Genomic DNA, 22,743 nt, shown 5'->3' with positions numbered 1-22,743 from the left:
CAGGAAGCATGAGAGGGCTCCTTGCTGTTAAGACGTAAAACCAAATGCAGCCATCAGGAAGCCAGCCCGGCCATCCTGGCCAGAGCCCAATTCCAGTGATTGCACTTTTCCCATGAATGGACCCCTGCTCTTTGGCAGCTTCAGGCTTGGCCCTGTCTCGACACACACTGGTTAAACTAGCATAAAAGGCTGCATGCACTCCCTTATGTTTTACGAGGTGTTCTTCAGTTTGATTTAGTGAAGTCGTTCCTAACAGATGTGAACAAAACCCGAAGAAGCTAGGTACAAAGTGAAGTCAGAGCATCCATACAGCTTAAATAAATAGCTTTCAAACTCTATTGTAAGCTAAATCAGTTCAGTCCGTTTTGTCCCAGGCTAAGAAGCGGTGTTTGCTGGCCAGTGACAGCATTTTTACTGAGTGAGGTTTTGAAACGGATCGTTTCCCCTCAAAACATTTTTATTCAATATTCTTCCAACAAAGGAAAACCCTCATTTTCCACATTTCCTTTTCACCGCAGAATATTTCTAATGATAAATTTTTTTAAAGTATCCCACACAAACTTTAGAATCAGCTCCACTGCACGATTTAAAAGGAACAAATGTGAGTGATGCAGCAGCAAAAAGAAGACAGAAAAAGGGAAGGACCAGAGAACAGATACATGCCCCTGGTTTTCCAGGAATGGGATTGTACCCTCTAGCTCCTGACTGCACAACACAAATAAATAAGAGGCAAAGAATAGAGAGGCCTGGTCCAGTGGACTCTATGCATTAATCTTCATTTCCAATGGGGCAGCTCAGCTCAATAAACCTTTCCCTCCTCCTAATTTGTTGCGCCTGCTATTCCCTTATGAAGCTGGTTAATGTAATAAAAATTTCTAATTTTCACATGCACGTTAGTCAAAGTCCCCCTTGCTTCCCAATCCCCTGCCCTGCCGAGGCCCTTCCTGCTCTCTCCATCAGCCGTCTTTTGCTCTGCCTCCTCTCACTGTCTGGCTCTTCCTCTATCCATTTTCCTGCCTTCCCCCTCTGTGTCTCTCCAGCTCTCTCTGCAGCCTCTCTCTTTGTCAGCTGTGCCAGCAGCTAAACAACCAGACATACTTCTCCAGTGATACCCCATGAATGCAAAAGACCGACAGTTTGTTACTGACTGAGACACAGCCGCCGGTTCACGCTCTATCAAAGCCACTATGGCTGGTGCCAAAGGCTGCTCACCCCTGCCAGCAAGAACACTGATCCGAACGTCCTGTCCTTTCTTTGTCTCCCTCTCCCTTGCTATCTAGGTTTATATACTCCTCCCACCATCAGAGCATCTGAGCGTCTTTAACCCCAGCTGCCATCTTGTGCATACCACAAGTTCACTCCCTGCTGACCCCTGAGCTGCCCCTTGGGAGTCTGGTGGCCAGAGAAAATGATCTGTCCCTTCCAAACCTATCACCACTCACCGCAGCTCTAATCCATGAGGAGAAGCCATGACACTGAGTACAGGCCAGGCCAAAAGCCATCCCCTATGGGTACAACCAGCTAGACCTGTATGTAGATGGCTTGTGTTTAGGGCAAAGGATGGAATTCACCAGCCATACGGGTTGTTCCCTTCTAGGATTAAGGTCCTCAAAAACGTTCTTACAGAGAGAGGAAGGCTTGCCCAGAGGTTCAAGGAACTGGACTTCCCATAGACCCAGACTAAACTTCTCTTTCTGCTCTGGGTTCCCTAGTATGACATTGGGCAAATCATTGCAGACTCATTTGGCCTCACTGCCTCATCTGTGCAAAGGGGCTGACAGCACTGCCCTGCCTCTGAGGTGCTGAGAAAATAAATACAGCAGATTGTGATGTTCTTGGATACTCCAAATTCAGGGTCCGTGTGTACCAGATTTGGATACCTTACAGAGGTATTTACAGTGCAGTCCAGCACTAAATTCTCAGCAAACATTGAGCAAGAGACTGTCCCTGCACTCAAGGGTTTACAATCTAAGCAGACCCAGGGTGAAGAGGGAAGGTGAGAGTTTGGAAATATCTGTCTTACCAAGAAAACAGCCACAGGCATTACATTTAAAACCAGCAAAAGACCTGTCTCATAACGCATCATGGAGCTGTCAAACTCCTTGTTGCAAGAAGTCAGTGAAGTCAAGAGTTTACCAGCAGTAGCATTCAAAATGTGCTTGGATATATATACAGACAACAGGAATAACAGAATCATAGAACTGAGGGACCGGAAGGGACCTGCAAAATCATCAACCTGGTTACCTGCCATGGGCAGGAGGTTATTGGACTCAAATATGCTCAACAAATGCCTATCCAGCCTCATCTGAACACCTCCAAGGATGGTGACTGTACCACCTCTGCTGGGAGTGTGTTCCAGATCCTATTTATCCTTTTGGAAAAGACGTTCTTTCTTATCTCCAGCATAATTTTTCTCTCTACTAGCTTGTACCCATTGGTCCTCGTCCTCCCTTGACATGCCTTCCTGAAGAGTTGCTCCCCTAGATCTTGGTGCTCACCCCTGATGTACTTGTAGGCAGCTACCAAGTCAGCCTTCAGCCTTCTCTTGCTCAGACTGAACAGGTCCAATTCCTGGAGTCTCTCCTCATAGGGCCTATCCTCCAAGCCCCATGTCATACGGATGGCCCTTCTTTTTACCCTCTCAAGCTTCCCCACAGCCTTCCTGACACAGTACTCCAGCTGAGGCCTCACCAACACCGAACAGAGAGGGAAGAGTCCCTCCCTGGATCTATTGGCCACACATCGGCTGATACATGCCAGAGTGCTGTTTGCCGTTCTGGCAACCTCTTCGCACTGTTGGCTCATGCTCATCTTCTAGTCCATCGTGACTCCTAGATCCCGTTCAGATGCTATGCCAGTCAGTGGGCCACCACCCATCATGTAGTTATGGTGAAGGTTCTTCCTACTCAGATGAAAAAAACTGCACTTCTCCCTGTCAAACCTCATCTGATTCCATTCTGCCCATAAAACCAGTCTGTCAAGGTCCTCCTGGACCCTTACCCTATCCTCTGATGCCCCCACGTTTCCCCACAGCTCGGTATCATCCGCAAACTTAATCACTAAGCTTTCCACCCCTTCATCCAAGTCATGAATAAATATATTAAAGAGCATGGGTCCAAGCACAGATCCCTGTGGGATAGCACTGGAGAATAAGCTGAGTTACAACTAACACTGAAACTGCTAGAAGGAATATCAACCCCAAGCTTCAGGGATGAGCCAGTCTCGGGCCCTCAGAAGTTAAGGTGAAACCTGATGCCGCCTGGAGATTGTTCCATCTTTACTACCGTAGGGTTTTTTTACTTCTTGCTGGTGCTAGCCACTGTCAGACACAGGATATCAGGTGAGATGTCCTCAGGTCTCAGTCAGTGCTTATGATCCCATGGTCCATACAAACAATCAAAATGGAAGCATATAACTCTGCATACAACTTGTGCTTGGTCACATTAAACCACGTGGCCATTTTCTGCTCCCTGATTCTATGAGCAGACTGTGGCAGGAATGCTTGCAGAGGCCTGCATGCTGGTTGAGCATCAGAGGATGCTGGGTTAAAATGCACATATCCCAAGTGTCCTATAGTAAGAGAGTACAGATCACAGAGAGGTCAGGGGAAAACAAACCCCAGCAGCACAGAAATGTGGTTCAAGCAGATTTTTCAAACAACCAGAACAACTATTTGCAGAAATCACTGTACAGATCCCCTGAGCTGAAGCACAATCAGCACTTGCAGTCAGAAAAACTTATCAGGGCACCTGACAGTATTAATGGGCCCCTTTCAGTCGAGAGCCCAGCAAGCAAAATGCCACCTCAGAAGTGATTCTTAAAAGGAAAAGGGGGGTGACTGGAGAACTTACCTGCCTGAGTCTGACTGGATCAGTAGATGACTAAGGGATCAAGATGGTGGCAGGCTTCTATGCTCCACCCACAAGAGATGCCAACATAGGATCCTGCTCATACCAAATGACAGAGATGTTCAAGATGTGATGATGGAACACAGGTTAACTCAGTGCATGTCATGGGTTCTCCTCTGTGCCCACATCACAGAAGGGAAAAGACATCACAACCTTCAGCCTGACTCTTTAGCCCAAGCTAGTGAAATGCAGCTCGAGATAACTAGTGCCCAGCCAGAGCAAGAGCGAATCCCAGATGGGCATCCATGGATACAGAAGCCCCCCTCTTGGCCAACATTGCAGAGCTGCGTACTGGTGATGCCAAATAAAGGGTTAGTCCCAGTAACTGCTGCAGTTCTGACACGGTCCCTGTCTTTCACTGGACCCACACATGTGCATCTTCCTGACTGCCTGCAAGGTCCATGTCTCCTGAGTCAAACAATCAGTCAGGCCTTCAATCCTCCCTAACAAGCTCCCCTGGGTGGCCCAGTCCTTTACCATGAAAACCATCCCACACTACTACTACCCTGAGAACCAAGTTTTCTCATAGTACCAGCTCACCTCATTAAGATCTTTCCAAATAGGCTGGGCTGAGCCCAACTCCTAGAAAGCCAGGAGGTGTGTCTATTGTTTGGTATCTCCTGTGGCCACTCCAGCACGCATGTCTGACCTGCAGTGGCTGGATGTTTCCTGGGAGGCACACAGATGAGCACAACTGCTTTGCCTCAGAGGACTTCTTCTGCCAGGGCACAGCCACCAGTGCATCAATTCAGGAAACCAGACGATCCACTTTGGGATGATTTCATGGTACATCCTAAACCCCATGCCTGCTGCCCTGAGCATCACTGGCATTTGGTGCCTATGATATTTTGAGGCACTGACACTATCGGTTGCGACTGCCCCACTGCTTCTCTCTGTCGGCCAGGAGTTCAGCATCCACCAGCGGCTCCTGCCACAATCTGCCACGACCAACAGTTTGGCTCACTCAAAACTCAGGACAGTCTTCCTATCACTGCCTAAACCCCTGAGGGTCCTGATGCAGGAGTGGGCAGAGGACAAAGAGAGACAGGAGGAGAAAATGGAAAAGATGAATGGAAAAGAAGGAAAAAAAGGGGAAGAAAGAGAGAAAAGAAAGAGCTAGAAATGTACGTGCGACTAAAATGGCTACCATCTTGGCCAACCCCAAAGCAGAACTGAACCAGGAGACTTCAGAGGTGAAAGTCAATATTGCTACAAAAGGGAACACTTACGGCACAAAAGGGAACACTTCACACACCGATTAGCTGGAAACACTCAGATGTTCCACTCACAGACAAGCTCCCTCCCCTGCTTTCACGATTCAGTCTCCTAAGAAAGCTTAGTTGTTATTTTTCTACCTGGCCTCCATCCCTTTCTAATGCCATCAGAGCACTGGGGACCACTGATGGCCCCTCTGGCCCAGCTGCACACAGCACTTTGCTTTTCATGTTCATGCCTACCATCGCCCTCCTCCAGCCCTCAGGGACAAGACAGTGGCTCCCATGTGTCTAGCATGGGTGTGTGCTTGGGACCCATGTGTTCAGTGCTGTGCCTGCTGGGTTTCATTGGGCATCAGACCTACCAGGAACACCAGGCCCTAGTTTCAACTCCCTCCCATCTGATGGAAGAGAGATAAACAATAATGTTGCGTCCAGCTTCTCTGCCAGGGAAATGGCTTGAAGTACTTCCCCTACTCATGCGCCATGGGACTAAATAAGCGATTCTGAGTAAAAGAACTTTATGGTTAGAACAGCAAATGGAGTGGGAGGCTCCAAGCCGGAACCTGTCCCATGAACGATTATAGTCCCTGTCCTTGGAGCTCCTTATGTACAACCTGGCCTGAGAGTTTGAGTGCATGTCTACTCTACAGGGACTGCAGCCCAGGTAGCCATACCTAAGACAGCTCTAAACCAGCTCAGTGGTGTGCTGTTGGCAGTGCAGCCAAGTCGTGAGATGAGGGCAGGAAGACCCAAGAGCTCGCTCAAAGACATCACTCCCATCCTAACCCTACAGCACTGCCTGTTAGGAAAACATGGGCCTAGGATAGCTGGGATAGCCAATACCTGCACCAAGTCTTACAGAGCCCCTGCTGGGACACCATGAGGCTGAACTCTAACCCTTACTGCTTCCCTCAGGGTAATATTTCCCTCCGGGCCAAAATGAACAAGACCAGCCTCGTCCAACAATTCAGTGCTTCTTCCATCCTCCTGATCTCCTCTTCCTGAGCCCAGCTGCAGGCTAGACAATGCATCCACCTCACCCTTGCCCACCCCTCCCAGCCTCCCTTGCCAAAGGGGGTCTTTTGATTGTCTCCCAGTGCAGAACCAGGAGCTGCATTTCAATGATGATATTTAGAATGATAATGCTGGAGCTGCCAGCATCAATTCATGCCAGCCTAGGTGGGTGTAATGGTATTTAAATTGATTAGATCCATTTCAATACGCTCATTCAAATGAGCTCAGGAAGAGAGAGCTTCATTTTCACTTTGGGGGCTTTTTCCATAATCATTTTTATGATGCCCCCTCAGACCTCCTCCTTCTCCCCTCTCCCTTTTGCTCTTGCTGCAAGGGGACACACAACCAGCAGTTCTCTTTCCCTAGGAGTCAGCTCTTCTACTTCTTTTTTTACGAGTGGATCTTTGGAGGCTTTCAAGACCTGGCTAGACAAAGCCTTGACTGGGATGATATAGTTGGGGATGGTTCAGCTTTCAGCAGGGGGTTGGACTAGATGACCTCCTGTCATCCCTTCCTACCCTAATTGTCTATGATTCTGTGATTATGCTTACAGGTAAATCTTGGGTTCTAATCCTGTCCCTGTTGTTTGCGTATGGTGGGCAGAGAGGCGTACAGGTTACTTGCAATCTTTGGGTGTGAACATACAACCCGGTTACCATGGAGTAAGTAACCCTGGCCTCTACTCTGCAGTAAGGAATGAATACAGGACTCCTGAGCTGGCTGCCCACAGCAGGAACTATTGCAAAGTTTGGCCACTAGGTGGCAGGCAGCTGGCTTGCATCAAGCAAATGCTTCCCCCAGGATAAACTAGATTAAGGCAAGGGAGTAAAAAATATGGCTCACGAACCAGATCCAGTCTGTGAAGCCCTTTTAGCCAGCCCACCAGAAGTTGGTGGGAAAGGCCTGCTTCAGAAACCAGGGCTTTTTGACCCTGCTGGCCATAGCTATAAGTTTGGCTCACCACCGTCACCCTCAGACCCATTCTCTAGACCCACTGATCCCACCACACCCCTAGCTACCTCTGGCCCCCTCACTGCTGCTGCCAGACCTGCGACCACTGTGGTGGCTGCACTAGGGTGGGCCTGGCCTGCAAGAAGCCTCGTAGGCCAGATCCAGCGCCGGGGACCACTGAGTCTGATACTCCTGGACTAGAGAAATGGACATACAATGGGTACACCTCCATTACTCACACTGGTACATGGTCACTTCTCACTTTCTGAAGAGTAACTTTACCCCACAGTAGAGTGACTTACACCAGTGTAAAACTGTCTCTCATGTCTACTGCATTTTTACTATGGGGTAAAGCCAGCTTTCTCCAGAGTAAATGTGCCATGTGCTTGTGCTGGTCATTTTTGAGCAAGCGCTAAAGACAATGTCCTGCTACACTGCTTTCAAAAGTGTGTGCTGGGGGAGGGGGGAGGCAAGAAAAGGGGCTGCTCCATGCACTTAAGATCTCTGAGATCCTTTAGGTCAGGGGTAGGCAATCCCCTGGCATGCGTGCCAGAGTGTGACCTGCAATGGGGTTTTATTTGGCACTCATGCCTCAGGGAAGGGGTCAGGGCTACACTGTCACAAAGATCAGGCCCCGTGAGGCTCCTCCATCATCCACCCCGGCACACCAACATCTTAGAAGTCAGGGTTAGGGGTGTTTTTGGCACTCAGCCCAAAAATGTTGCTGACCCCTGCTCCAGGTCCACATAGAAATGCCCACTAGGATAATGAACTGGCCGAGGGTGAATGAGCCCCACTGCCATCTACTGGGCAGACTCAGAATTATTCATATGCAGATCAACCTCATAGTCTGCTTCTGCCTAGAAGGGATTTTGCCTTTGGTCAAGGGAAGGGAGCTGAGATTTAGGAGCAGAGGGGTAAGAGTTCTGCCCCACTGCAGAGAGCTCTGGCAGGTATGCCACTGTTCCTAGAGGAACACAGGATCCTCCTCAAATCCCAACCACTGTGTACTTCCTGTGCTACTCACCTCACCCCACCTCGTCTAGCCATGCCACTGACATCCTGGGACATAAGGAAAAACTTCTTTATAATTTGAGTGCCAAGGGTCTGGAACAGACTCAGATGACCCCAGCAGTCTTTTCTGCCCAAGTGCAGAGGGGCTGAACGCAACGATCTTGTAAGGTCCCTTCCAGCCCCTAACATCTATGAATCCTAATGAAACACCACTGGTGGCTATGATGACACTGTACAAACCCCTGAAGTACAACCCAATCCAATGCTGGAAACAGATGGATTGGGGGGGTCGCACCTGTTCTTGATCACTATGGCTCTACCCTCCCCAGAACCTATAATCTGTTGCATCGAAATTCTTGTGGCAAATGCACTTGCCTGACTCAGTGGGGAGCAATATGGCTGTAAAATCTCCACTGAACATACCTGATAACATCAAGATACCTCCTGCCTTTTCACTATAGTCACCCTGGCCCAAAGGTGGTTCTACCTGCAGATACATTTTACTACATTTGTTTTAGCCTGCTGGCTCCTTGCTTTGCATATGGCATAGAATGCACCATAGAGGCAATTCTTTGATTAGGGAACAATGAGACCCAGCTAGTTGATGGTTTTGTAATTGCCACAGAATGCAATAATAGTGGGCTGGCAAGGAAAGAGAGGAACAGGAGAAGTGGGCCGGCCAGGGTGGGGTTCAGCCAGCTGGATGGGGCAGTGGGAGTGGAGTGGTGTTCTGCACAATTAGACTGAAAGGATAAGTTTTGTTGTTGCAGCCGACCCACTCAAATAGTCCTGCCAGCCTCCCTTCTGCTTTACTGTCATAGTGACCCCAGTGAGGCAAACTGAGGCACAGAGCTGGAGATCTAGCCCTGATCATACGTACAACATGTCATGGCAAGGAGCTTGCTGCTCAAACAAAGCACAGGGATTACCAAATTAAATGAGTGAAGTCTGATCCCATCGACCATAGCAAAATACCTGCTGGTTTTGAAAGGGCCGAGATCTCAGCTGCCAAATTCAGCTCTGCCCCCAGCACCCTGGAGTTACCTGTGCAACTGGTGCAGAGCTGGTGCCACTTGCAAAACTGATGCTTTAGCACCTGGCCAACCTTTGTTCTCTTTATGCAAGTGCTCCATGTCCAGGAGCCAGGCCTGGGAGGTTTGTACAGGCAGGAACACTAGCTGGGTGTTTATGGAGGCTTGCAGAATTGGCAGCCTGTCAGGCACTACTGAAATATGTAAGCCTCTCTGGGGTGGAACAGGGCAGCTGCTTCATAGCACATGCCAACCTGACTACAGAACTCAATGTCTTCCCAGGAGGTCCCCTGTTCCACCAGCTTGATGTGGGGGAGCCGATGGTAGGAGAGACCAAAAGGGCATGGAGGCAGGCCAAGGGTGGGACCTCAGAACAGGCTCAGAAGCAGCTGATCCAGCAGCTCCTAAGGCTGGAGGGTGTGTGCATGTGTGTAAGTGAACTCAACTGCTCCTTTTGAATCAAATATTGTTGCAGGCACCTCCCACCTCCTCTTCAGTCCCTTCTGTGGTAGCAGGCATCCTAGAGAGCTCATTTAAAAGCTTCCCACCACTGGCCCTCCTGCCTGCATGATCACCTCTCCTTCCATAACCAACACCCGTGAAAGCTGCAGCCTATCAGGACATTGAGACAAAATGGGGCTGGGACTGTGGAGCTGACTCCTGTGAGATGTAAGACCCCACCATGCTCAGCCAATCAACACTGTGCTATGATACCCCTCTTGTCCTTAACAGCTCTTCACAAATCCACATTACATACCCACAAAACATGCATGCCCAGCTGCATGTGCCTACCCAGATCCTCATGCCCCCAGGCACCATAAGGGGACAGGGACTTCTGGTGAGAATACTTGCTTGAGGCTCAAACCATGTCAAGTCCTCACTGCTCCCTAGCCAGGGTGAGCCTCAGGTCAGCCTGCCAACAGCAAAGGAGCAGCTCTTCTCAGGATATCCCAGTACTGAGAACCATGTTATGCACATCATGAATCAGTGAGGAACCATTCATATGTGATGCACCTCCCTCCCCCACTTATTGCTGCTTTCCAAGTTCCCCACCCAGATGCAGAAAGTAGAATAAATTTCCACATCACACCCTTCCAGCACCCTTTCTGCCTGGCATGCGCATCCTATGTACAGCTGATGGCACATTCGGGGGCTGGGCTGTGGGTACTGGCCTCTGGCTAGAACTACACAGAGCACTGCCTTATCTCTGAAGCATGGCCCAGATGATTGATGGGGGCTGACTTTGAGACCTGGCTGGAGCTGCTTCTGTCCAATCTGATCTGTTTCCCTGTCTCTGGGAAAAGAGGAATATGGCATGGGAAGATATGGCTCATGCCCACTCCTTGGTGCTGCCTCTGCACCTTATAATGTTTGTGGGTGTCAGAGGAGAACCTCTGCAGCACTGCCAGCCCTGTCTCAGGGGCCTGCTGACCCTTGTGAGACAGAGCCTTAATACTGTCAAACCAAGAGGGTTGAAGAGCAGGCCTTGGGTTTCTTCCGGAGGCAGATCCGAGCCAGGAATTCTGGACTCAGATGCAGATCTCCCCTGAAGCCTAGGCACTGCTTGATGCAGGGCTCAGGGTTTGGCCTACACATTGCTGTGAATGGCACTGTCACTGCTCTTCACTTCTCAGGGGTGTCCTGTTGCCTCCCACTATGTGGGACCTGATCACTTTTTCCCACTGATGTCAATCTGGAGCAACTGTGATGAAGTCATTAGGAGTTATATCAGTGACAGCCATCAATCAGGCCCTGAGTCCATGGTGGGCCCAAGCCAAGCCTCCTCTCCCCCTAACAGGCTCAATAACAGGCACATGGTGGAGCTGGGCCCATTTGTTTCTTCAGCAGCAAGTCTCAGGAACTGGGCCACCATTCTGTGTCCAGAAAAGGCCCAGAAGCAGGGGAGCACTGCAGGCACTTCCCTCCACCCATGTCCCCTTCACCCAAGGCCCTGTGCTCACGCAAGTGCATGACAAGCATGTGTTCGCTGCCATGCGCAGGGACCTGAGGGCAACTGGTTAACATGGACAAGGCCAAGACATGCTGGCTAGAGGAAATGGCTCCAAAGGGCTCCCACCCACACTGTGCCAGATGGACACCAAGTCAGACCATAAAACCTTCAGCTGTATCAGTTCCCCTGATCGTCTTTGTCTATGCCTCTGCCTCCTCACTTCTCCCCTTGCTGTCTCCCGCTCTCTCATTCCCGAGCCATGCAGTAGGGACCCTGTACAAAGCCAGCAAAAGACTGTCCCCTTCTGTTCAGTAGGCTCTTCTGACAGAGCTGAGAGGAGAAAGATTCCTTGCATTCACCAAGCTGGTGACCATTTTCTCTCCTCAGAAATGCAGAGGAGATCCCAAGCCAAGCTGATCACTGCCAAAGCAACCTTGGCCATGGACCTTAAGGACCTGGAATGATATCTCAGCCCAGTCTGATTCCCTGCCTCTCTGGCAGGCCTCTCCCACTATGTACCAGATGTAACCCACTTGGGAAACAATGAGACGGGGAGAAAAAATGTTATTTTCTCCCAACAGTTTTCCACTTCCTTAGGCTTGCCCAGTGGAAGAACATAGAAAAGGAGACCTTGTCATGGAGAGCTAAATTACCTGGGTGCAGGGTGAGAACAAAGGCCACCCTCTTGGTCACCAGGGACTTAATTGCCAATCCCCAGTGCTAAAAACATGGATTTCTATACTTCTAATTAAAAAAGGGTGTGGGTAGAAGAGAGTGTTACAGCCTAAAGGGTGGCTGCAACACACTTGCAGCCTCTGCAGGTCACAGAGTAAAGGGAAGTGCAAGGCACACTAATTTACCGGTTATACTGGAAGTGACAGAAAAAGCTGGGATAGTTAGAGGGGCAAGTACAGAGAGAAACGGAGAAGAGAGAGACAAATAGTTACATTTCACACTCTTATCAAAGCGAGAGGCGGGTGGGGATGACTATAGGGTGTTGCTGGATCACAAAGGAGATGAAAGAGGGAACAAAAATAGAGCATCAGCAGAGCAAAGTGACAAGAGAGCTGAGAAAGAGGAGAGGGGTTGATGTAATGTGGGAGCTGGCTGGGCAGCAGGAAAAGGGCAGTCAGGATGGGGGTGGGAGAGGGGAAGAAAGAAAAAATGAGGCAGGAAGAAATGCTGGGTGCACGGAACAGAGATGCCAAGGGCTGGGAGATGGAGTGAGGGAAAGGAAAGGGCACAGAGAAAAGGAAGAGGGATCGAAAGACCACAGGCCAGACCCTCAGCTGGTATGAAGGGGGCATAACTACACAGGTGCTGGACCCAACTGGGGATGTGGCTCTGAGCCTGGTCCCCTCACCTCTGCCATGCTGCCCTGGCAGATGGCCCATCTTGCTTGGACTTTGTGGGGATTTGGGGGGGGGGGGAACAAGCTGACTATTTTGAGCCGTTATGTAATATTAATGCTGTGTTGTCCAGCAGTGGAATCCAGCAGACTCTGGCCACGACAATGCCATCCAAGGGGATACCACAAAAACTCCCCACTGAGGGAGTCTCCAGTGGGGCCCCTCAGGTGACTGGGCTCAGGGTAGCACAGCACTCTCCACCTGAGAGAGTCTGCCCCTCCTGCCAAGACATCACCCACAGGCAGACATGGTCTCAGGTGCTGGGAAGAGGCTGGTGTGAGGCACTGTTCTCTGGTGGGGACACCCCAGCTGGGTCTGAACCCTGTCTCTGTGTGGCTCCAGCTGTCCCTGTGCTGCAGATCCTGGGGGGGCAGGATGCTAAGCCAAGGGTCTGCTTCCAGAGTGCTGGCTCGGGGTGGGCTCTAAGTAGCAGCAGTGCACAGCCCACAGGCCCCATACACTGTTAGCATCATCTCCTGCCCTACAACAAGGTTTCCCTGTGGGAAGGGGCCTACTGTGCTCCCAACAGGGGCCTGGCAATGTGGAAAGGCCTATATGTGGTGCAGCACTGCGTGCTCCATACTGCCCCCTTTGCCCCAGAGTGTCTCACAGGCAGCTCATCCATTCTGCAGATGGGAAAACCAAGTCACAGAGAGCACGGAGTCAGGCTAGGGCCACTGGCAATATGGAGCCTAGGTAACCTGAATCCAAGTGCTGCTCTCACCACTAGATATTACCTCCCCACCTCCAGAGTCCTTACTCTTCTGAGTGTCCCATTTCCCAGGCTCCTCTCACTAGGTATGTATTACCGTCAGCCAAGCCCCACCTCCGCTTCTGCAATGAGCTGTGGCTAAGCTTCCTAGTTACATAGGAATCCCTCAGGATGGCGTGGGGCAGGAGCAGTGGCTGGGAAGGAGCTCCCAGCTACTCCAGGCCAGCCTCTCCCTCCACGGGTGCTGAAGAAAACAGTGCAGACCCAGCAACTTCAGTTCCTACCTTTCACAGACAACTGGGAACTTGTGAATCTGCAACACAAACAGTGGGGACTTGTGAATCAGCCTACACCCAGCAGGAGACACTGAAAGAAGGGGCCATAACATGCCCCCCCATTTCCCCTCCCCATCCTTCCCTGCCAGGAGTCAGTCTCACAAGTGATGTCATTGCTTCTCTGGGCATTTAAAAGCCTGCTATGATTCGGCAAAACGCTGCACCTGGCACTCTGTGCCCAGCTGGGAGGCAGCGCTGAGAGCCTTCTGCTCACACATCAAGACCACAAACCCCAACGTGCAGCATTAAGAAGCAATTAGCTCCCATTATCAAAGAAGCACCAGAGATCCCTGTAAGGTGTCAGCCCCTTCTCCATCCTGCAGTCGCCCCCTCCCCCTAGTGCTGTTGGGAATCCTGCTTGCCAGTACCAAGGGCAGTGGGGGCTGGTGAGCTGAGGCTGCCCAATACAACCCTATGGAATGAGATTAGGAGCCCGGAGGAGGAGTGAGGCATCAAGGCAGGCCTGAGGAGCCAGGCACCCATAGCCCTGGCTGGAGATGGGCACCAGTGATCTCTCTTTTCCTTACCTCTCCTGAGCATGGAGGGCAAGGCCCAGCTGCAATTCAGATGAGCCCAGGACAGTGCACTACCTCTGCTGGGCTGAGGGAACCCAACCGGCGTGGAAGACTGACAAGTCACATGCCCCATCCCAGCATCCCATGAGAAACACTGCCAGTGTGAGGGCACACCATGCCCTGATCCCTCCCCTGCTAGGACAGACGCCCCCCACCATTCCACCCTCATTCTAATCACCCGCTCTCCCAGATGGCAGCAAGCTCCCTACTGGGTGGACTCCTCTGCAGCCCCAGGAGAAACCTGGCTGCATCTGTGACAAGGGGCTCATGCTACAACTCCCTGCTGCTGCTCCAACCTATTCTGGCAAGCACGGGCATGGATGGGGCTTACTGGGCCTGTGGCAGCAGAATGCTGCACTATGCGCACCTGCTATGTGCACACCCCCAGTGAAGCCAGCATTGCCTAATGTTAGATAAGACACCCGAGACACCAGGAAGCACAGAGGAAAGCATCCCCTGTCCTCTGCAGAACATTGCCAATGGCCCTGGCACTTCCACCCTAGGCACAGAAGTGAACTGACACCAGCACAGAGATGCATGCAGCCACAAGAAGCTAGAGATGCTAGCACATAGTTAGTCAGGCACTCTTGGAAATACCTGCACAGCAAGGGAGTCACCAGGCTCCCAGAGTTCAGCCCCCAGCACTGCTGAGAGGGAACAAAGAGCAGGAATTGAATTGTGGGTCAGGAGATGTGCACATGCACCCCTACCTCTGCCTTAGCTCCAGAACCACCCCCACCCCCACCTCCACTAACTTGCTCCTTTGTATTCATAGGTTGGATTCTCCGTCTAGGCTACAGGCCTGGCCCATGTAATCCCCCTCCCACTGGATGGGTCCTGACTGGCTGGGCCATGTGAGGGATAGGCTAGGTCACAGTAGGGGCTGGGCTGGTCTTGCTAATGTGTATGGCAGGGCTGGATGTGGGGCAGGCTGTACTGCTGTTGCTCACATCAGGCTGGGAGATTCCGTCCAACTAGCACATGAAGCAATCTGGTCTGCACCTAGGGAATCCTTAAGGGCAGCAGATAAGACACTAGAATGGCACCGAGAGACAAGGAGGCCTGAGCAACCCTTGTGCGTAGGCAGCTGCCTGAGTCACCAGAGCTGGCACTCAGCAGAGAAGCTGCTCAGCCCACTCTCTATACTGCAGGAATGGCTACTGGGGCCCAGGCTGGAAGGGGAAGAGGCTGAAACCACCACAGTGCCAGGGCTGATGCTGTAGTGGCTCCAGGGCAGGCAAACACATATGTATGCGCACCCGCACACAACACTCCCCCCACCTGCATCATGGGAATGGGGGGGAGGGGCTTCCCTCTCACCCAGCCAGAAAGGACTCTCCAAAATTGATAAGGCCAGGCCTACCATGCAGTCAGACAGCACCACCTCCTTGCAGGGGAACTTCCCTACCTTAGTCCTGTCACCCTGTCTGGGGTTGATGGGTGCCAGAAGGGCAAAGCCAAGACCCAGTAAGGGCTTGGGACAAGGGCACAGACATAGAAGAGGCTGCCATCTCCCTCCCATCCTGGAGGCCCTCCTGGGCCTGCCTGGTAGTCACAGGACGGTGGGATGCAGGGGCTGCTTCCTGCAGTGATATACACAATGCTCTTTCAGATCAACACTGCTCCAGTGTGGGAGTCCCAGGGAGGCTAGAGCAGGTCCCTCTGCATGCTGTGCTGGGCAGGAAACAGCAAGTAATGGCTTCCCCCAGTCTCCACAGCCCCACATCTTTACTACCAATGCACTGAGCACAGCAGAGCAGCAGCACAGCAAAGAGCTGGAGGGCGGTGTGGGCAGCAGGCAGGTGCAGGCTGGTGGGGTGAGCTCAGCACTCTGTGCAGGTACTGATGAGCTCTCTGCTGCTGCCCTGCACCAGGCTTCTGCACGCCGAGTGCAAGGACACAAGGACGTGCCAGCCTCGTAGCTATCATCTATGAGCAAAGGAGGGAGCTAGTGGCAACTCTCTAGCTGCCCAAACCTAGACTGGTTTGTAAGTGAAAACTCTACTTCTCTGTGATTCTGAGCAAGGGACCATGGTGCACACCTATCTGTGGGGCTCCCTGAGCAAGCTGGGGCCAGGAACTGGGATGGTAAGAGCCAGGTCACCACTGTACGTGCCCCTCCATCCTAGCCTGCAGCACCCATTCCTCCACCAGTTCTGCCAGCCTGCCCCTTGGGCTGCGTCAGTGTACCAAGCCCTGTCCTCTGTTTGGACCTTTCAGTCCCAGCTCTGCCAAAGCAACCTGGTCCTGCCTTGCAGGGGCTTTGGCTACAGGATTGAACTGGAATAGCACAGTGGGGTGGCATGGAGATCTGGCACGCTGAAGCAGAGGTGGCTATGCAGATGATGCCTTAAAAGGAGATGCCCTGTTAACTCAGATCAGTTGTGAGCATCTCTTCTGTTCACAAAGCTGCTTACTAATTTCCTATGGTACTCATTTGTTACTGAAACTAATGCTCAGTTAGGCACCTCAAGAGGATTTAGAAGCCTACAGTCCTTTGTGAATCTGGGCCTCAAGCCTGGCCACTGTGTGTATAATGTTGGCTCCTGGTGCTTTACATGGTTTGCCATGCTACTCCATGCATGACCAAAAGGCAACTGGGACAGCTGAGCTGTAGCCCTACCTCTGATGAGTGACCTTGGGGAAGCCACCTGACCTGTTCATACCAGTTTTTCTAACTGGAAAGGTGGTTGATGATCCTTTCCTTTCCTTTCCTCACAGGAGCATGGTGAGGCTGACCTCCTCACAGCATGTGAAGCCCAGAGAGCCTCCAATGGAAACCATTCCCAAGGCATTGTTATTTCTATTTCCAGCCAAGAGACAGAGTGAGGGGTGGGGGGTAAGAGCTCAGAAGACCCCAGATGAGAAGCAGGTTAATAAGACCAAGGAAGAAGAAGAGGATGCTGCAGGCAATGGCTCTGGCTTCAGTCGTTCTCAGTTATATCCATCACTTTCTATTACTGCTGTGGCAGAAGCTGACATGTTTGATCCTTGCAGCTGCCAGTAATACATGCTGTGTAAGAGCTGCAGCTCTTCATAGGACAGAAGTGAGGCTGAGCCTCGAACAGGGAACGTAACACAGGCTCTAGCTAGGTAATGGGCTACAGGACAGGCCACTTGCTTCTCCTCTTGTGTTTGGTGACTGGGTGAACCTCTGGTGGATTTGAAGGAGAGCCTGGGACATGACTTCCTGGTTGCTCAGCCTCCACATACAGTGCAAAGTGGAGCCAATGCTGAATGGGAAATAGTCAGATTTCTAAATGGGAGTCAGTATGGGCACATCAAAGCTGTTGCTGAAGCTCACTGAGATCTTGGATGTGCTGAGGTCTGAACCAAGAAGCTGACCTAACTGGCTAGTCATGGAGCTGACACAGCTCAGGCAGGAATCAGCCCAGGATCCAGCTTTATTATTCTGCAACTAGCCACAGTGGAATGAGCACACTCTCCTGAACAGAAGCAAACCCAGGAGAAGCCTCCAGGCAGCTGGTGGCTTAATGCAGCAGAGTCCAGGGGGGCTGGGCCCATGTTGGGCTCAGTGTGCAGAGCTGGTAGACTTGAACACACTATCTGCTATGTCCCTATGGAGCATTCACATCTTGTGGCTCTTTGGTGGCCAGTAGGCCACGAGCCATGGTCCCACCACCTACAGCACCACCCTGGCTAGCTCCTTCTGATACTGCCCCCTGCTAAAAGAATAAAAGAGGCTGACCTCACCCTCTCAGCTTCCAGATAGTCCTCTCCAAGGCAGCTCTGAGGCCCAGGTGCCTGGGGGTACTACTTGTGCCAGTGCCGCTTCTCTCTCTGTTCAGGGAACGGAAGAGGCTATCAGCTCCCTAAGCCAGCAGAGAGTTTTGCCCATCCACCCAAGCCAACCCACACTCCTCCAATCCTCCCACCCTCTCCTTTCGCTTTCTTGGATGTGGCAAGGCAACAGCAAGGCCCCAAGGTGGATTACAGGACTCTGCTTATGAACAGGCATTTCCTCCAACCCTGTCACGAGGGCATGGGTCTGGAAAGGAGCACTGGGTTATTGAGTGCAGGCCCCTGAGAGCACAGGCAACCACAAAAAGGGTCCACCTTGGCTCTTTCAACTACCCACGAGCCAAAAAGTAGCACTGTAACAGCCGAGAATCTTTAGAACAAATTCTGCCCTTCAAAGATTGCAATGTGCCACAGGAAGACAGCAAGATGTACCAGGACACCACAATCCCCCAGAAGCTACACAACAGCCTGGAATCTGTTAAGCAAAGTATTCTGGTGGTCACACAACTCTGGGCTGAACTGGCTGCATCATGGCTAATTGAAATGGACTCCTGCAGCGTCCACAGACCAAGCTAGATGTGCCAGCTCACAGTAGGCTCTTCCTTTTCCGCCTCCTCCTCATGCTCCCTGCCCCCAACCCATGGCAAAGCAAAGAGCAGTGGGCCCTGGGTGCTACCATTCACTCTGGGCACTGCCCTCAGGTGCAGGGCTCTGACGTCAGCTCTTCCGAACATGAAGCACGGCAGTCAGCTTGCCGGCTTCAATCAATCCAACTGCTCTATTAATAGCTGGCTCTTGGCTGGAGGGAAGGAGGGCCTGGATGTGAGAGGAACTTGGCAGAGGGCTCTTTCAGAGAAAGGCACAGAGGCCAGCCTAGCCCTTTGCTGCCACTGTGGGCATGCAGTCTGTGCCCCAGTCAATGGGCCCCAGGCAGGCTTATGTCACAGTACCCCTAAAATAGCCTCACCCCCCTGGGAAGGCACAGGCGTCTCTACCCAGCAATGCTGAGGTGGAGGCCTGGTCTGAACTTGGTGCTCCTGTCTCCCTACAAACCATGGAGTATTTCCAGGAGAGGCTGTAGGACAGACTTAAAGGGTGTGGGAGGTTAAAGGGGAGGGCAGGAAGGTGCATGAGCTTTAGCTATTTTGCCAAAGCTGCTGGCAGCTGTGCTTGCCCCTGCAGGGTATACCTGGGGACTGATCCTCTGCCCAACCCATTTGATCATTGGTCTTTCTGTTCAAAAAACCCACAGAAGCACCTATGGCAGCTGCAAGGCAGAGCTCACCTATAACCTGGCCTGGCAGTGCCTCAGAGACAGCTCCATCAAGACCCTGCCAGCAAAGGCTGGATCAGCAAAGCTCTTCCCCAGCTCGGTCTGGCTCTGTTGGTTCTTGGCAAGGACAGGGGTGACGGCATGGCCCTGCCTCCTCCTTGGTGTGGTGGTAGGGGAAAAAAGAGTGGCCTCCTCTCAGGCTGGGGCTCTAACTGTGCCTGTCCCCAACTCTGCCTGTGGCTGGGGGTGAGATGGGCCAGCTGCCTCTCCACCCTGCTCACCAGACCAGGCCCCAAGGGGTAGAGAGGGCATTACCAGCTCTTTTGCCTCCCTGGTTGCAAGGGGGCTTCACACAGTTGCACACTAACCCAGTTTAGTTGTCTTGGCAGCACTGGTGCATGTTACAGGGAGGCTGAGTGGGACCCCTGCACAGGCCTCTTACCAACAGCTGGGCACAGAGAAGTGAGCTGTGCCCAGTGGCCTAGCAGTGCAATGATGAAATATGTGCATCACAGTGGGAAGGAGAAATGGAGCTTGGGCAAGGAGCACAGTCCAACAGGCAGAGCACTGGCCTAGGAGCCAGCCATGCTGTGTGCCACTCCTGACTGTTACGGAGCAAGTCACTTCATCCCTCTGTGCCTCAGTTTCTCCATATATGCAATGGAAACATCTTCCCAGCTTTTGAGATACCCTCCCCAACCCCCTGGGAGTCCCCCGTCTCCACAACCACAGACCACTAGACAAGGCAGGGACCCTCTGCCTGGGCCTGCACACACCACAGTTAACCCCCAGCCAGTGCCGTGCAGCAGCGTGCAGCGAGCACCTCTCCCAGGGGGAAATGCATGTGCCTACTTCGTTACACTCACTGCACAGGAGCAACTTCCCCCACAATGGTGCTGAAGCCAGTCAGCTAGGGACACTCAGCACTATGCCCCAGGGACCCCCAGGAGTCAACACTGCCATGCCCTCACTACCCACACACTTGGGCATCACAGATTCACCAGGAAATATCTCCTCCCCCATCACAAAAATAACCCCATATCACAACAGGGAATGGTGTCCTGACAAAACCAGACTCCCTGCTCATATCCTTAAATGCATCAGGCCTGCAAGGGACTCAGGGGAAGGAAGCTGGGAGTGAGGGTGTCAAACCCCCTCAACACCCTCCACCTGCACCCTTCCTCATTGACCCAGGGGCACATATTTACCCCCAGCCCCTTCACCAACACTTGGACAAAACAGCACACACACACCAGCACAAAGACATGCACTGCCTCACCCACACACAGACACACATACATCCCTTCACCCATACACAAGTACCCCCAATCCCCCACACACACACTGCTTTCCCACATGGGCAAGAATACACATCTCTCCCAGATGTGTATTTACCCTTCTCAGCTAATGGTTACAGAGGCACCTCTGTCACTAGCAAGCAGAGGGTGCAACTAAACCTCCCCCCCAACAGTGAAAGGACACGTGTGTTCCTCCCCAACTCATGTACACACATACAAAAGCACACCAACGCAGCTCATGCATGCAGCCCCACCGACACATAGACGCCCACCTCTTGTACTCCTCGCCTACACAGGTGCACAGAGGGGTACACGTGCATACCCTGCACACACTCGCCCACTGAGATGCCCACACATCGGATCCCTCACTGACACACAGGGCCAACCTCCACTCCCGCACTTTTATACAACTCTCCATCCTCCCCGCCCAAACACACTTGCTTCCAACCACACACACACACACGTGCACACTTCTTCTTCTGTACCTGTGTACATCCTCCCCCATCCATACATGGACACACGCACATATCCCATCGCCTCCTCTTCTTCCTATGTGCACACTCCCCATCCACACATGGATATGGGCACACACACATACATATCCCTTTTCCTTCTGTACCTGTGTACACCCCCCTATGCAGACATGGACAGACACATACCCTTCTCTTCCTCTGGTGCCTGTACATATCCCTCCCATGCATACATGGACACACACTGCCTCTTCCTCCTGTACCTGTGTGTACACCCCTCCATCCACACACGGGGACACACACCATGCCCCTGACTCTAACCCCCTCCCCGCAACAAAACCTCTCCTTCTCCTGTATCTGTGCACATCCCCTCATCCATGTATGGACACACACAGACCCAGTCTCCTCCTCTTCCTGTACCTGTGTATACATATACCCCTCCACACATGGACACATACACACCGCATCTCCTCCTCCTGTACCTGTGTGCACACCCCCTTGCATCCACACATGGAGACACATACACACAACCCCTTTTCCTCCTGTACTTAGGTGTACCCCTCCTTTCCCTCTCTTCACACATACCCTGCCTCCAATCACACACACACACACAAGCCCTCTTCTCCTGTACCTGTGCACATCCCCCCCACAGACACATGGAAATGGACAGCCCCCCCACACACATATCCTCCTCCTGTATCTGTGTGTACCCTTCCATCCCCATGCAGGCAACCCCCACCACCTCCAACCCCCCCCCCACACCATGTCCTCCTTTGCCTGTACCCATGCCTACATCCCCCCACATACAGAAACACCTCCCCTTTCGCTGGTGCCTCCCATCCCCCACACCCCCTGCCTCCAACCACACACACACACACACACACACACACTCCCCTTCCATACCTATGTGTACATCCCCCCCATCCCGTTCCTGGGTGCCCCTCAACACACACCCATCCCCCCCCCCCACACACACACACACGCTCTTTATCCTGTACCTACGTGTACACCCCCCTTTCCTCCTGTCCCCTGGGTGCCCCCATCAGCAACCCCCGCCCCCACCTTCTCGTCGCCCCCCACCAGTCTCCTGCCCCCGCGTGCACCGCCCGCCCGCCCGCCCGCAGCGCAGACAAAGGCGGGGGCCGGGCGGGCGGTACCTCGCTGCAGAGCCCCTTGGGGCCGGCGGGAAGCCAGGCCAGGGGCAGCCGGGCGGCGGCGGCGGCGGCGGCGGCGGCGGCGGCGGGGGGGGGCGCGGCGAGCTGCGGCAGCTGCATGGTGCGGGCACGGGGCTCGGCGGCGGCGGCGGCGGCGCCCACAGCGGGGCGGGGGGGGCGGCTCGCCGGGGAGCGCTGGCCCCGCCCCGCCCGGCGCCGGCAGAGGGGGCGGGGCCGCGCCGCGCCGCGCCGCGCGCGTGCCCCCGTCCCGTGTCCGTCTGCCCACTGATCCAGCGGGCTGTCCGCCCGGCCTCTGCCCATCCTTACACCTACCTGTCTGGCTGCCGCTCTCCATCACTTGGCAGACATGTCTGCCCGCCCATCCACATACATGTCCATCCATCCATCCACATACATGTCAGTCAGTCAGTCAGTCTGCCTGTCCCCCTCCATTCGTGCACCCGCTCCCACCCATGCCCACCACAGACCCTCCATCCCGCTCCATGTCTGTCTGTCCATCCACACGTTCCCACACACATCCATGGTCTAACCCCCAGCGTCAGTCCCGCCTGCCCTGCCTGCCGCCCCTTCCCCCTTGCGCACTGTCAGCGTCCATCCCCGGGCCCAGCCCTGCTGCCTCCCCTCGGGAAGCTGCAGTGCACATAGCAC

General features: G+C 52.9%; 1 protein-coding gene across 5 annotated transcripts in view; it reads right to left on the bottom strand.

Moving 5' to 3' along the window:
* The window catches only part of CELF6 (CUGBP Elav-like family member 6), a 140,973-nt gene extending 118,748 nt beyond the window's left edge, over positions 1–22,225 (bottom strand). For all 5 annotated transcript variants that reach the window (XM_090030176.1, XM_090030174.1, XM_090030177.1 and 2 more), the window contains exon 1: positions 22,078–22,225. In XM_090030176.1, coding sequence (XP_089886302.1) covers positions 22,078–22,194 — 117 coding nt within the window. In that variant the 5' untranslated portion in view covers positions 22,195–22,225. The remainder of the gene's footprint in view (positions 1–22,077) is intronic.
* Between the last annotated feature and the right edge of the window lie 518 nt (positions 22,226–22,743).

This window comes from Crocodylus siamensis, chromosome 15 (genome assembly GCF_052110815.1).
Source record: "Crocodylus siamensis isolate JL-2025a chromosome 15, ASM5211081v1, whole genome shotgun sequence".
Taxonomy (NCBI): Eukaryota; Metazoa; Chordata; order Crocodylia; family Crocodylidae; genus Crocodylus; species Crocodylus siamensis.
The sequence above is the reverse complement of the archived record's forward strand: the minus strand, read 5'-3'. Positions and strand labels throughout refer to the sequence as shown.